Here is a 15,917-nt window from a genome sequence, read left to right as displayed (position 1 = left end):
ACTTACTTCGCAAAGCAACAGGATACTGGAAGCTTATCATCTTGTGCCTACGAGAGGAAGACAGTGCTACGATTGGACTAAAACTGCAAAGAAAGAATGTAGGCATAGGTCAAATAGAGCATTCATCAGATACTTGCAACTACGTGAAACAAAATTAGTCCATCGGGTATGATGAGATAATAGCAACCGTGAGATCAGAGATCTAGTTCGATATCCCTCGTCCCAACTATTTTTTGTCGAACCAAAAGAAATCTGTCACTATCACATCATAAGATAGAACCAAAAGAAATCCGAACTATATTTACCGCAAGAAAACTTCCAAAGCTTTTACCAATTTAACTAGTGACGGGCTGGTTGCATATAACAAAGTGATAAGATAGCTAGAAGGTGACAAGCCATCTGTCTCTCTCAAATCATATACTGGAGCTACAGAGAGTTATCTTCCATCTTTAACCCAACGGCCACAAAAATTAACAAGAAACTAAATAATGGACACAATCCAACAAAACTTTACAGAGATGGGAGGTGTTAATTTACAGTGCAGGAGCGAGTTTTGCCGTGGAGGACAGACTGGAGTACTACAAGGACGACGAGAAGGCCTGTGCACTGGGTGGGTCCAACAGTTGTGCAGATCATTATTGCAAGGGTTGTGCCTTAATGCCTAAGGAACTCTTGCATCTCCAAATGCTTCTTCCCTCTATGTTTCTTCCCATAGCAAAATTGTGGCAGAAGAATCAACACACCTACTCTTCTCTTAGCTAAGCCTCAGCTCCATTGGAGTTTGGACACATCAAAATAGACGGATAAAGACAAGATGTCACAATCTGGCAAGAAATCCAAAATTATTGACCTGCAATTGTCTCCTTCCCATGCTGTTAAAGCAGCAAAGAGCTCCATTGACAGAGGATAGTGCAGTAGCTGTAAGTGAAAATGCTATTCACAAGTGTTATTGTCTTGGCTATAATTACCATAATAATGACGTGCAAGTATGGTAGTTGCCTTCTTGACAAAGTTATTTACAACATATAGCAGTAGTTTGCTTTTGTTTTAAGAGTGCTGCTTCAAGTGGATCCCGGGAGGTCATTCCAAGCAACTAAGGTGGACATCTGGTGTTGCCATGTATCTGCATGAAAGTAGATAACACCTGTAGGATTTGACAAGAACACCAAAAGAAGCTGCATAAAGAGCAGGATTTAAAGTAGTGCTAAGAAAGATAAGGTTTTTTTACAAGGCTAAGAATTTTATCAAAATGCAGGAAAAAGTACTTGGTGGCTACCATAGATTCGTCCCAAATTATTAACACCAGGAAAGGCACGAAATAAGAAAGCTAGACTACAAAATTTATGTTAAATATTTGATAAAAGGTTTCACACAATTGCAGCCACTTAGTACCCTTCAGGATCCAAAAAACTCACTTCAAGATGATGTTAATAATTTGATTAATGGGCTCATATGTTTAATAAAATGTATATGGGTCTGCCATTAATGTTAAGCCCACTTAAGTGATCTATAAGTTTAAATTTATTTTTGGGCTTTAGAAATATAATTAAGTTGATATGGTTCTAAATGTGTAGAAGCCCATATCACAATTAATGGGCTTGTGACGATAAAGCTTATTGGGTTGTGATCCCTGATGGAGGTTTTAATAAAATATTGATTCAGTTCCTATTCCCATTACGTGTGAAACTGAAATGTGTGAAAAACCCATCCCTTAGAATTTCTCCACCATCTCCTTCGTCTTCCTTCTTCCTTCTGGTATCAATGGCAATGTCTATCGATTCAGGTTAGTTTTTATATTATTTGAATATCTCTAGAATTATATCTACATGATTCAATTGATCATGTTTATTAGATTTATTGAAAGTCTTTCAATTGGTATCAGAGCGGTGTTGAATTATATTTGATATAATTTTTGAGAATTAAGATTGCCATCATTTTCTTCTTCTGAAATTTTGGAAATTACGGTTTATGATTCAGGATATATAAAAATGAATATTTCTTTTTAAATTTTGGAAGACTAAAGCAATTGATTGGATCTGTTCATCGAATAGAGATATTTTTTGTTTTATATGGTTGTATGCAATTGGTAAAAGATTATATAAATCTTTTCATGTTTCAATGAATACTTTACTAAATTTTTAATCGGGATTCACATTCAGTAGGGTCACGTCAATCCAATTTAGTGAATTCATGTTTCAAAATTTTCTTCTCACGACCTGGATCACGGGATCACTCTGTGAGAAAAGTCGTTCGGCAGTCGCGTGATTGTTCAAGATGTATACTTGGGTTATCACAAAATGCCTATATTCAAAAGGTGATTAGTAGGTATGGCATGCAAAACTGTGCACCTAGGGATACACCAGTTGCAAATGGTGATAAATTTAGTTTACAACAGTGCCCTAAAATTGAACTTGAGATAAAAGAAATGAAGAAATTCCCTTACGCTTCTATTATAGGGAGTCTCATGTATGCTCAAGTATGTACGCGTCCGAATATAGCGTACATAGTAGGGATGTTGGGTAGATATCTGAGTAACCCTGAATCGGATCACTGGAAAGCAGCAAAACGGGTTATGCGGTATTTGCAAAGAACGAAAGATTTTATGCTCACATATAGGAGATCTGATCATTTGGAGGTTGTTGGTTATTCGGACTCTGACTTTGCTGGGTGCTTGGATAGCAGAAAATCTACTTCAGGCTATGTTTTTATGCGCAGGAGGAGCTATTTCTTGAAAAAGTGTCAAACAAACACTTATAACCACTTCTACCATGGAAGCAGAATTTATAGCTTGCTATGAAGCATCTAACTATGGGATATAGCTATGAAATTTTATCACTAGGCTGCAAATTGTTGATGGTATTGAGAAACCATTGAGGATCAATTGTGATAATAAAACTGCAGAGTTATATTTTAAGAACAATCGTAGCTCGTCAAAATCTAAACACATTGACATCAAGTTCTTAGCTGTGAAAGAAAGGGTTCGGAGTCTTCAGGTGTCAATTGAGCATATCAGCACAAACTTTATGATAGCTGACCCACTCACGAAGGGTTTGCCACCCAAAGTGTTTCATGAGCATGTGAGTCGTATGGGAGTTCTCTTTTTGGATGATATTCCAAATTAGTGGGAGTTTGTATTGTTTTTTATGTTTGGATTATTTGACACATATCGAACATTAATATATTTTTTGTTTATTGTACGTACTAAGGTTCAAGAATAATTTATATGTTCATCTTAACAACTATGATTGAAAATCATGATTTACTATTGTTGTTTAACATATAGTGTTTGTAAATATGATCGTTAGATCTTTTGGGTCATAAAAAGGATCAGTTGGAAATAGGCATGCAGAGATCATTTTTATGTAATTTCCATGCTACACATCCATATTTGATCTATGTCATTAATTGTATTAGTATTGTGATTATTGATTTGGACTTGTTACAGATATAGTAGCAAAGACCACTTTAGTCCTATACTTGTTCAGTTAATGGACCAGATTTGTTTAAAGGATATTTCTATAATTGAATGGCATTTTTGAGCTCAATATAGTTATTTTTTATCATGTGCATTATCCAGTGACATATGTAGCCCAAGTGGGAGATTGTTAATAATTTGATTAATGGGCTCATATGTTTAATAAAATGTATATGGGCTTGCCATTAATGTTAAGCCTACTTAAGTGATTTATAAGTTTAAATTTATTTTTAGGCTTTAGAAATATAATTAAGTTGATATGGTTCTAAATGTATAGAAGCCCATGTCACAATTAATGGGCTTGTGACGATAAAGCTTATTGGGTTGTGATCCTTGAGGGAGGTTTTAATAAAATATCGATTCAGTTCCTATTCCCATTACATGTGAAACTGAAATATGTGAAAAACCCATCCCTTAGAATTTCTCAACCATCTCCTTCATCTTCCTTCTTCCTTCTGGTATCAATGGTAATATCTATCGATTCAGGTTAGTTTTTATATTATTTGAATATCTCTAGAATTATATCTACATGATTCAACTGATCATGTTTATTGGATTTATTGAAAGTCTTTTAGATGAGAAATAGAGAGAGCAGATTTTATCTCTTCATCTGGGATTCGTTTTTCATGATCACGAGGCACAACCAATAACTAAAAATGTATTGGAATTTTTTCCAAATTGTGCTGCAAAGTTCATAGAAGAAGTCAAAAGACAAAGAAAAAAAGAACATGAAATACATCACTCAACTATCGCCTGCATATCCTGGCAAGGAAATACATCTTTTGGACCATGGATGCGCACCCAGCCCTTTAATAATCTTGTTCCTTGACAAACAAATATTTAAAATCATGGAGTATCCCCAGTCATTTGACTGCACTAGGACAATTCTTATGTGATATAACTGATGATCATGGTAGATGCAAACAGTACATCACTTAATTATCATACTTCAGAATTCACTTCAATGTCCTCACATTAAACACTAAATCCAAGTGACAAAAGGCAATCCCTTTTTATGTCTCTCATAGTTTAGTAGTATCACTTTATTTTGATGCTTAGCTTTCCTAAAATTTGCATTTCATGTACTTTAGACCTTATCGTTCTTAGCTATCTAGAATATATAATATCCTCTGTGGAACTGTTTAACATAGCATTACTTATAATTATGACGTTTTCAGTTGAATTAAATAGAATGGGACCTTTCTTATTTCTCATAAATATGTCCATTAGAAAATTAGTAAAGACTTAATGCTAACCACTGCTGTAACTATATCATGATTAAAAATTCACTTTGTGTCTCTTTCAATTTGTCCTTATTAGTATTGACTATTGACGCAATATGCGAACATTGACATGACAAATTTTGGAAAACTAGGATATAGTGCAAAAAGGATACAGCACTTTGTATAGACAGTACAGAGATGCTCTCACATACACAATGCATATATGTTTACACTAAAAAAATTATATCTGTAACTGCTAATGGTGCATATCCAACAAGTATTTGTTCCTCAACAAATTGAAGACATCCATAATAAAGTATGATAAAATGATGTAAAATATAGAAAAGAAAATTCTAAGAGAGATGCATAGTTGCTATTGTGTCATCAGGAGTTCAGGACTTAATGTTCTATCTATTTGAAATCAAACAATAATTGAAAGAAAACAAACCACCCTTTATGCATCAAAATAAAAGATAATTGTCTCCCTTCGACTTAATTTATCTCAGGAATATCATCACAATTCACAAGCAATTGTTGTAACTTCTCTGGGTAAAGTAACCATGTAAATGCTAGAATACTGGAGCCATGTCAACATTTTACTTTGTCTATTAAGTGAATACTTGAAAGTTAAAAACAGATTTATCATTTAAGTAACCATGTAATATGGATATACTGTACTCTATTATCATCATCTTAATCTCTGGGAACCATCTTAAAAGATTTCCCTGGTCAATTGAAAACCAATAGTAGATCTCTTTTCTTATATAAAGAATATTCTATAAACTTGTTGGTATACAGATAAATCCTACAGTACATATCCATGATACTGCCTCCAGCTTTCATTTCCCTTCTTTCTATTTAACCTGAATCTCTAAAAAGAAAGCTGGGCATGCAATGTTGGCCATCTAGTGACAGAAGCAACATGCACAAGTACTAGTTAAAGAAATCGTAAGCTGGGCATGCAATGTTGGCCATCTTTACTCACTTAAATTAGTAGGTTAGCCTAGTAGAGAACATGCACATGTACTAGTTAAGAAGAATAAGGCTACTAATTTCCCTTAGTTGAGAGGTATGAATGCAAAAGGGTATAAGTGTATTTTTTGTCATTAATTGTTAAATGATTCAGAATTTAACTGTTGGTTGGGGCAGAGACATACTATTTGCAAAAGCAAGGTTTTGGGGAGCATCAATGAAAAACCAAGTGTTCTTGGGGGTACACAACTACACATGCAAATTTCAAATTTAAAGGAGTATACATAAAAAATAAATTATTTTAGAAGGGTATACAAGAAAAAAATCCCTTTAAAATATTCTCCAACAAGTTCTTCCAGTTTCTCCACCATAACAAAGGCACGATAAAACCAAGTTGCATTCTCAAACCAAATTAACAGGTATAACGAAAATACCTAACATTTTCTGATTCTGAAACTTCTATTGCAGATTGGATCTCCTGAAGAAGAGAAATTAGAGCATGTTATAAGTAGGTTACTGTATAATCTACTGCAGTTAATAGACTGTGGTGAGATACATGCAGAAGTACTTGCTACCACAGTGTCCTCATTCAAGTTTTTATTGCCTTGGTCTATGGTCTTAAATTCCTCAAAGTTTCCGGTCATGAAATCTGTGTTTCCATTAACCTGATAGATATTTGAAGAGAAAATATAAACTGATTGCAGTCTTGCATCTTCAAAGGACTTAAGAATAACGTAGGATGGCATAAAAGAATGAGTGTCTTTCTGCCTAAAAGTTCTTTTGAACAAGATAAGAAAACATATCCAAGGAAATTATCATCCGATATACCTCACTTAACTTCTCCCGCACCAAATCGGGCTTGTTGAGATAAACCTGATCAGTAGCAAGGAGATTGAGCTCACCATTGAACTGCAAAATAAAAGGTGCTCTTCAATAAGATGATACAGTAACACATAACTTTTTAAAATATAAAAGTTCTTCAGCAGACAAATAAAAGGAACCTTAGAAAATATAGTACTGAACTGATGAAAGAAATATGGTCTAATCTTGCTAAAGAATACCTTCAACATAGTACTGAAGTGATTGTTCCTGGAAAGAATACGGAGCTCTTTTTCCCGGATATTATCTTGCAGGCACCGTAAGCTTTAGAAGAAACAAGTTAACAGGATTATGTTAATTGAAATATATAAGGCCTATGAAAGAAGCATTATGTATCACTAAAAATATAAATATAATTTACCTATATAATGTTAACAGCTAGCATTATTGTTTAAGAAGTTCTATATCAGATGACGTGTAAACAATTGAAGACTGAAACAATAAAAAATTGTTCAAATGCATACAGCTGCTATGCTGCAAAAAACAAAAAACAAAAAACAAAAACAAAAATGGGGCAAGTCTTTACATTTTTGTTAAAAAAAACTGCATCATTATTATGTGCTGTTGAAGTGTCTCCTTTCTGAGCAAAGCCCATTTCAGAGTCTCTAGGATTTGGAAGGGCATGGTCAATTAATTTGTCTTCTCTTTCATGTATGGTTTCATTGCCTCCAAAGATCAAAGAAGCACCCCCAAAATTATCTAAGAGTTGTCCTTTTCTGTTAAACATATGATCTGTACTTGAAGTTGTTGTAGAAAGACTTGTCAAGTTGCAGTTTCTCAACGCGACATTAGGCATGCTCTGTATTTGGGATGTAATGTCTCCAGCATGAGTTGCAGATTTGTCGTGTTGAATAATTTGGTCTTTAACAGATAAATCTTTAGAAATATGAAAAAGTAGTTGATCTTGACTATGGAGGGACCAATCCACTATTTCATTTTGAACTGAATCACTTGCTATTGGACTACTGAACTAAGGAAGTAAAGTGTCTTTTAGCCAAAAGATCTTCTGAGCTATCTCTACATTTAGTAGATTCACTCAAGTTTAACAGTGCAAGTGGTTTACATTGATCAGATTCTTCATTTCCTTTCTGTAGCATTATGGAATCATCTTGAACTGCAGATCCAGAAACCCAACTTTTATCTGAAATAGTAGTTCAATCTTCAAATGAACTGGAGCCCAAATTGCTCGTACAATACCAGTCAAAATCAGAATATGGAGATATATCTGATATGTGTGTTATAGCTTTTGAGATTTGATAATTCAATTATTCTCTCCAACGCTGCCTCTTCTTCTCTATCGCCTCTACCTTAGCAGTAATTGTACCTGGATATTACCAAGTGATACAAATATACTATATACAGGAGTAACAGAAAAACTAACAAATTGATCTTTAATGATACACTTACCATCATACTCTGAGTTGATTGTTTTATTGGCAGTGAGCTCTGCAAGGAGTCTGTTATAGAACTTTGATCTGATGGCAGCTGCAGTTTCAGCATCCTACAACTTGAATGATATAGTGACAATTGATGTAATCGGTTAATGAATTAGGAAATAAAAGTTCCTGCTAGTATCAAGATAACAAGGCCATTTTAAATTACAAGTGTCTGTCAATTTAAGTTTAAAAAAAAATTTAACATCTCAATTCAGCATAATTACATGGTATCACTCAAATTTCCCAATTTGAGGTAAACATTATTATCTCTTTTTCCTAAATTTGGTATACTTCAAAATAAATAGATGTTGTAAAGAATCTAGAGGAGGTCATGTAGCAATGTGAAAATAGAAAACTATGGGTAACTGATTAGTTTTGAACTATTTATCTTCAGTAACAATTTATTTACTATCTAAGCTCGCAGCAATTTAATAACTGAAGTGTGATCATAGACCAGACTAAATTCCTTTGACAGAACCATTATTTGTTCTTGCAATCCCGTGGCAATATGATGTGGATGTAAAGATTAATGAACCATCACACCAGTAATGCTAGATCACAAATTCGTTGTAGAACAATAAACTCGCATATATAATGAGAAATTCATGTTGGATGCAGAGTCTCCATTTCTGTGCACAAAGAAATTAATGTTGGAAATATTGAGGTTAATGCAATCAAAATTGCATTACAGTCATAACAAGTGATCCAATCAAGAAAAGGAAAAGTATAACTATAAGCTTATATAGTGACAGACCTTGTGAATTGCACATTCACATTTATCCCAGAAGAATGACAAGGAAGCAAATCGATTGCTTCAACTATATCCTTCACCTGCCTCAAAATAAAACAACAGAAATAGCAAGACATGCACATCAAGATCCCATGACAAAGAAGAAGGGCAAGAACCCAGAATTCCAATCGTTGTTCCATCCCTCGTCTATACTACTATACAAAAACCTGATGTCCTCTGCTCAAAAAGGTCAATTTTCCTTCAAGAAGAAACAGCAACTCCTCCTGTGAAACCTCCGACACATCTTGGGCCCAAATCGATCTCGTCCCGCAGTAGCAAAACATTGCCTGTAACAGGAACCAACCAAATTTGTTTCACCGGCCCAGAAATCGTCAATGCAAGGCCAAGCTGCGACCAAGATTTCAAGAAAACTATCAAGATCAAGAAAAATAACACAAAAAGATATAGGAAAGGGATTTCAGATAGAAACATCTAACGATTCAAGAAAGCTAAAATCTGCAATGGATTGTTCACAGTCTAAAACCCTAATCGACCGTTAACATAATAGAAGAAGAAGAAGAAAAAATTATTGAAAGGCGATGAGAGAGCAGTGGCCGTTGGAATTCTGGAGGACGATGGGAACCGATCGGCTAAAGAGCTTAACGATCCTGGTCCTGTTGAATATGATTTCCTAATCGGATTCGATCCTACTCGACCAACTGCTCCACGGAGAGAGCGAGCGAAAGAGAGAGAGAGAGAGAGAGAGAGAGAGAGAGAGAGAGAGAGAGAGAGGAGGGAAATCGAAGAGGAGACGAGGGTTTAAAAAGGATTGGTCTTGGCCGTCGATAGTAAAACCACCAAAAACTTCCCCACCACGCGAGCTCAGGTTTTTTCTGGGATTTTCTCTTTTCACACCCTACATAATTAATGTGTTTGTTACCGGGGTTTCCTCGTTTCACATCCTGCCGTTTCATAGTTTCAATTAAACCCCTCCAATCTTAGCAAATTAAAAAAAAATGTTTTTTTTACATGTATACTCCTCTAAATTCTCTTATTTACGCATATACTCTTTCCAAGTTTGAATTTATATGTATACCCTCGAAACACTTATTATTAGTAAAAAGTAAAAATAGTCTTATTCTTTGTTATTTCCTCTAATACATATAGTTGAGGTTCTTCTTCTCAATCAAAATAAGTTGGTAGATGATTGGGGGTAAAAATTCCCATATAGATATAGGAAGAAGTGTCAAGTGCCCTTTAATTAGCGAAGTTGGCCCATTGTAGCATACTTTTATAGGAAATGACCTAGTTATCTAACCCCATTCTCAAAATGATGGAGAGATTACACTTTTACCTTCTTGTGATTGGGCTTAATTTATAAAATCCTTGTGTAATTTTAAGTCTATGTGGTCTTGATTAAAACACAGTCATTATCTTTTTTATCATATTTAATTAAACTAGAGAATAAATTTATAGATCTTCATCGAGACAAAGTTGTAAAGAATTAGATAAAAGAAGTTTTTAAATATATCTAAAATAATGATTGAATTTTAAATGACAAAGATATGATAAATATATTAAATAAAATTATATTTTTGTAATACCTTTATCATTTAAAATCAGATCATAACTATTTTAGATGCAGTGGAAAACCTATTCAATCCTTAATAATTTTATCTCTAATGATAATTTTTAAATTCAGCCAATATTTAATCAAATATGATGAAAAATAACTGTTATACTTTAATCAAAATTGTATAGTTAAAAGTAAACGAGAATGTTGTAGAATTAAGCCAAACCATACAAGGATAAAATGTAATTAATCCTAAAAGATCTTATCTTAATGCCCAATTTATAATATAACCTGCAAGTGGGTCATGAGTGGTGCAAAACAATAGTACAGTTCTAGTTCATATATGGCCGTTTGGTTTCATATATTTGAAAAACCTCATCCATGCGTATAGAACATAATATCAACATGGATAATTACACTAATATCTTATAGAGTGTTACTCTTTTTATATGCACCATATATATATATATGTTCGACCTTCTAAGCTATGAATATTTCTCCCCCTCGTAGTGTTAATATTCAGCTTTTATTCCTATCTTTTCTTTGTAAAAATAGTAAAACGTGGTCTTTAGAGCGTCTAAAATTAATCATGTGATATTCATATATTATTTTTTAACAAAAAATCTATCAAATAATTAACGAAAATAATATTTAAGTTTTTCATATTTAAAAGGGTTAATGTAGCACCTTAGCTCGGCTCGGCTTAATAGTGATATTTTTTTGAACTCCAGCTCGGAAAGAGCTAGATAAGATTGGCTCAATAAAAAAGCTCAACTTGGCTCGATAGCTCATGAGTGTTCTATGGGCATAGGAAAAAAATCAATAAACACGATCACATCTGATCGTTTTGTTGGAGTCAATCGACTGGACTTTCATTGAAATGGCATTCTTTCTCCTCCCAGATGAAGAGAATGTGCTCATATACTTAAATGCATAACCTAAGATGATGATTGTGACAAGATGGAGCGAACGGGGGTACAGTTCACAATATCAGTCCACAATCCTGACCCTAGTACACTTGCTCCAAAAGAGGAGAGAGGAAGACGATCGTGATCAAGAACTCATTTCACCATCAACACGCCTCGATCACTCTCATACAAATTAGGAAACCAACAGGGTCCCTTTGAAGTCTTTGCTCAAATTCTAGCTCCTTGAAAGGTGGCAAAAGGGCAATATTATGACAAAGGCATATGCTGGAGCCCTACACTCTTGAATCCATCTCCCTTCTCCCTTCTCCCTTCTTCCTTCTCCCTTCTTCCTTCTCCCTTCTCCCTTCTCCCTTCTCCCTTCTCCCATTCAAATGGTGGTGATTGCTAACGTTTCATAAGGGCCGGTAGAGTTGGAGTGCCATTAGAGTGCTCGGCAATCAAAGGTTTGGATGAGATGGGTTATGGGCCGGTCTAAGACTTGAAGATTTTTAGAGAGCATAAATGTTTCTTACTATTCATTAGATCTCACATCAATGGTTACGTACATATATTAAAAGCTACAGTAATTGAGTTTAGTTCGGCCTGTTTAGAACTGGAGCTTATAAAACTGAGCTTAATATATATTAAAAGCTACAGTAATTATCCCATATCAGAATCAGATTTTGACCCATGAATTATATATTCGAAAATACAAAACTCTATCCCCTCCCAACCACTTCTTCCCGCGCAGCACCTCACACTTCAAATGCACAGCATCTTGCATTCACAAGACTGTTTACATTTCTGAAACTCACTATGGTCACAGGGAAAGGGAGAGAGAGAGGGAGAGAGTCACATGAAGCCCAAGTTCCTCTGCCTCCAATGGCAGAAGAAGTCAATAATAACTCCAAAGAATAAACTATTGGAATCTCCGCAAAGTACATCTCTCTCTCTCTCTCTCTCTCTCTCTCTCTCTCTTTCTCTCTTTCTCTGCCACTACTATCCACTACTAGCTACACCTCTCTGGTAGTCCATGTGTCCCTCTCTGTTTCCTCTATTGTTTGGATCCTTTGTGGTGCCCCACAACCACGTCATCATCATTTTTTTATATATAAATATTTATTTTCTTTTTTCACATAAGCCCGTAAAAAGGTTATTTGAATTTAAAAATCAAATTTTAAAATATCAAAAATACACTCTTGTTCCTGTTTTATTATATATATATATATATATATATATTTTTTTTTTTTTTTTTTTTTTTTTTTTTTTTTTTTTTTTGTGCATCTAATAAAGTAAATGAATGCATTCAATTCTAAAAGTTGTTTATTGCTATCACATTCTTTAGTCTATTATTTTCTCCGAAGCTAATTATTGGTTTAACATAGTTTATAAATTATTTATTTAGTTATTATAATTTTGACTAAGTAAGTAACTATGTTGATTTTTTTAAATACATCATACTTAAAAGAATGGTTTATGAAGTCATGCTCCCTATCTGCAACTTACTATTAAGTGAGGACAATTTCTCCTTTTTGTTTATCAAAAGAAATCTTCTCTTAAGATACATTACTATATATTTTAATATCTTAAAAAGTGATTTAATTGTAATTCTTTCTCGCAGATGTGGTGTTTATATGACATCAATTTTGCTAGGGATAATACATTGGTTAAAACTCTTGTTTGAATGACTGTATTTTAATGAGTAGTAATTTTCTCAACAATAGTTTTACTAATAATATAATGAATAATGTTTCTAATACTGTCTTATAAGAGGTTAGTAATAATAAATTGCTCGAAAACTGTGCAAAATTTTCTAGCCCTATATTAAATATGTCGCATTTTGATACATGATTGGATACACATTCATGACATTTATTTATCTCGATTGAATTGTATCAGTATAGCTTTGAAGTATTTTATTCAAATCTTAGTTATCTGTCTGCAAATTAATATTCAAATATGTGTTTATTTACAAAACTACTAGGGCATTACAAGACCAGGACTCATGGGATCAACAATATAAAATTATATTCACTAATGAGATGGTGCTTGTTAAATAACCTATAAGAGTTTTTGAATTTGAATCTCAACTATATTGGCATTTAGTGAGACATCATTAAATCTTTCACTTTTTAAAATATATATAATCAGGATGGGATAAATCTTTTCTCTAGGACTATTTGCTCAATTAATTACATCTTATAATAGTGCTGGACTATATATTTTATGCAAGATATTTGACAAAAATAATAATAATAATAATAATAATAATAATAAGACCTTTCTAGCTATTAAATGCTGCATTAATATTGCCCTGCAAAAACTTGATCAACTATTGGATCTGATGGAATTGATTGCTTAAATTGGGAATATTTATTTCACCACCTCACCTAATCTACTCATTATCTGATTAAAAACTTAGCTTTCACTAAAATATTCAGAAAGCACCTTTAGGTGTTAACTTTAGGTTAACATATACTAATGAAAATTTACCAAGAGGTGTATGCTGCATACATACCCCTCAAAAACTCCTAATTTGCATGTATGCCCTTAAAATCTGAACCATTTAACATATATAGAGACAAAGGTGCCCTTAACTAGGAGTAACATATGCAAAACCAATAAGAATATTTTAATCTTTTTACTATTAAATATATTGAAATTTAATAATTATTTTTACTAGTCCTTATGAAGAAACAAGGGTTTAGAGGATATCAATATAAAAATCACAAGTGTTTTTAGAAATATATAATATATATTATTATATCAACTTTAGAGGAGTGTACACATAAATAAGAGATTTTTAAAGTATATACATGCAAAAAAAGAACACTTAGATGTGTTTTTTATATAAATATCTGGAAATTATCATTTTTTTCTCTCTCTCCCTTGAAATCCAACCGTTAATTTCATCCTTTTTGCCCTAGTTAGATCAGCCATAATAATCTAAACCAGGGGCATTTTAGTAATTTTGATGTTAGAGCATGCAAACATTTTGTACAACCAAGTCTGTAGGAGAAGGAAAGCAATTTTTGCCTCTCTCTGTTATATATATATATATATATGTTATTTACCGACCAATAGATTCTCTATTCCGTGACCGAGGAGGTCATGAGAACAACTATAACACCCAAATAATTATAGTGGAAAAAATTATTTAGTGACTTGATAGTTTGGCTCAATGATTCGATTCAGTTTATAATTCAACAGTAAGGTTGGCATAGAATAGCACCTCGATAGCGCGACAGTTGATTAAAGCTTGGTGAAGTCTAAACGTCTTTATATCTAGAAAAGATTAACTATTTGTCTAGCCTGTATCTAGTGTGTGGCTTAGCATTTTTGTGGAGCCTAAGTAGTTATGCATCTAACCTTAAACCCTTAAATAATAATAATAATAATAATAATAATAATATATAGTAAATATGTACATGCATGCATGGGTGAATACGTATAACTCTTATCACAAAGGCTAAATCCATGGCCGGGTACTTTTACGGGGTACACTGCTGAAGGTGTCAAATGTGTACGCACTGTTTGGGGGGCTAAACAAAGTACCCCCGCTCCACCAGTGTCTCCTCCCCTCAAGGATTAGATCTCAGGAACGAAGGATGGATCACAGTGTGGGTCCATCGTTGTCTTGATCACCATTTACTATACTCTCTCTCCCTCCCTTGAGGCCAGGGTGTCGGGGGGCGGAAGAGTTAATTAGCTCTCATGACCTGTTTGCTATATATAAGGCCAATTACATGGGCTTTCTTTCTCATGGTCCCCTATCCATCTTTCACTCCCCTCAGTACTTAATTGTCTCAATCTATCTACCAGCATACATTTGATTCCCTCTTCTTTGATCTACCTAACTGGTTAGGTGCTCCATTGCTGACTCAGTTAAACTCGTCATGTACTTTTGACTGATTCGAGTTAGTAGGTTAAGTGAATTTACTTAACCTTGTCGCTTTTCATACGATATATCCTCAGCATATTGAAAGCGGATTCAAATATTAGGCACGTATCCTCAACAGTACTCTTTCACATTAGTTCGATCGATGGATAACATGAATCAGATTCAATTACATATGTATAAGAATTAAATTTATATTTATTTAATTTTGTCAGATTTAGACCCAAATTGGATTTTAAATTGAAAGCTGATCGGACATGAATTTTGGCTGAATATTTTATTTAAAGTATTTTTATAAAAAAAAAAAAACTAAGTGACATCATAAGATAAAACCTCATTTTACTTACTTGTAATCAAACCCTCATTAAATTCATTATACATAAGTACTGTAGCGTGGTGACCAACACTTGGATTTCGCTAATAATCAATCCACCCTACATAAAAGAAATTAAAAGGAAAAAAAAAAGAATTATTCACACATACATAGGTAACCAACTGTCAAAATTCCTACCAGACCAACCAACATATCACGAGCGTAATCGTGACATCGGCCCCTCCTCCTCCTCCTCCTCCTCCGCTCCGTACGATCCCCGTTGGTTTTCAAAATTTCAAAACGAGAACACAACACCCCCCCTTCCTCTCCCCTCTCCTCCTGACCGTCTCACGTTCTCCCTGTGCGGCAGTAATTAAACCGCTGCAAATGAATCCTTCCAAACTCTATTTAAAGAATCCAACCGAAATAAAATAAGAGAGAGAGAGAGAGAGAAAGAAAGAAAGAAAACTCACCCCACGTCTCTTTTTCACCGCAGTAAATATATAATCA

General features: G+C 33.9%; 1 protein-coding gene across 14 annotated transcripts; it reads right to left on the bottom strand.

Annotated features, from left to right (window-relative positions):
- Window positions 1-325: 325 nt before the first annotated feature.
- On the bottom strand, window positions 326-9,626 carry LOC140781021 (uncharacterized protein YGL082W-like). Of its 14 annotated transcripts, none has more exons than XR_012107624.1 (9): window positions 8,740-9,626; window positions 7,957-8,056; window positions 7,076-7,873; window positions 6,732-6,813; window positions 6,499-6,579; window positions 6,246-6,335; window positions 6,105-6,148; window positions 969-1,144; window positions 326-824 (listed from the first exon to the last, which is right to left on the bottom strand). XR_012107624.1 is itself a non-coding variant. In XM_073126772.1 (9 exons), exons 4-9 carry the CDS (start codon window positions 7,171-7,173, stop codon window positions 1,081-1,083), a joined length of 459 nt encoding a protein of 152 aa, XP_072982873.1. In that variant the 5' UTR covers window positions 7,174-7,663; window positions 7,747-7,873; window positions 7,957-8,056; window positions 8,740-9,626; the 3' UTR covers window positions 326-1,080. The 14 variants fall into 14 exon arrangements, 13 of the variants coding, with proteins under 13 accessions (XP_072982873.1, XP_072982875.1, XP_072982872.1 ...); XM_073126772.1 differs by having other exon boundaries at window positions 326-1,144; window positions 7,076-7,663; window positions 7,747-7,873; XM_073126774.1 differs by having other exon boundaries at window positions 326-1,144; window positions 7,076-7,663; window positions 7,747-7,852.
- Between the last annotated feature and the right edge of the window lie 6,291 nt (window positions 9,627-15,917).

This window comes from Typha latifolia, chromosome 2 (assembly GCF_019914945.1).
Source record: "Typha latifolia isolate L0001 chromosome 2, TyphaL0001v2, whole genome shotgun sequence".
NCBI classification, from domain to species: Eukaryota; Viridiplantae; Streptophyta; class Magnoliopsida; order Poales; family Typhaceae; genus Typha; species Typha latifolia.
The sequence above is the reverse complement of the archived record's forward strand: the minus strand, read 5'-3'. Positions and strand labels throughout refer to the sequence as shown.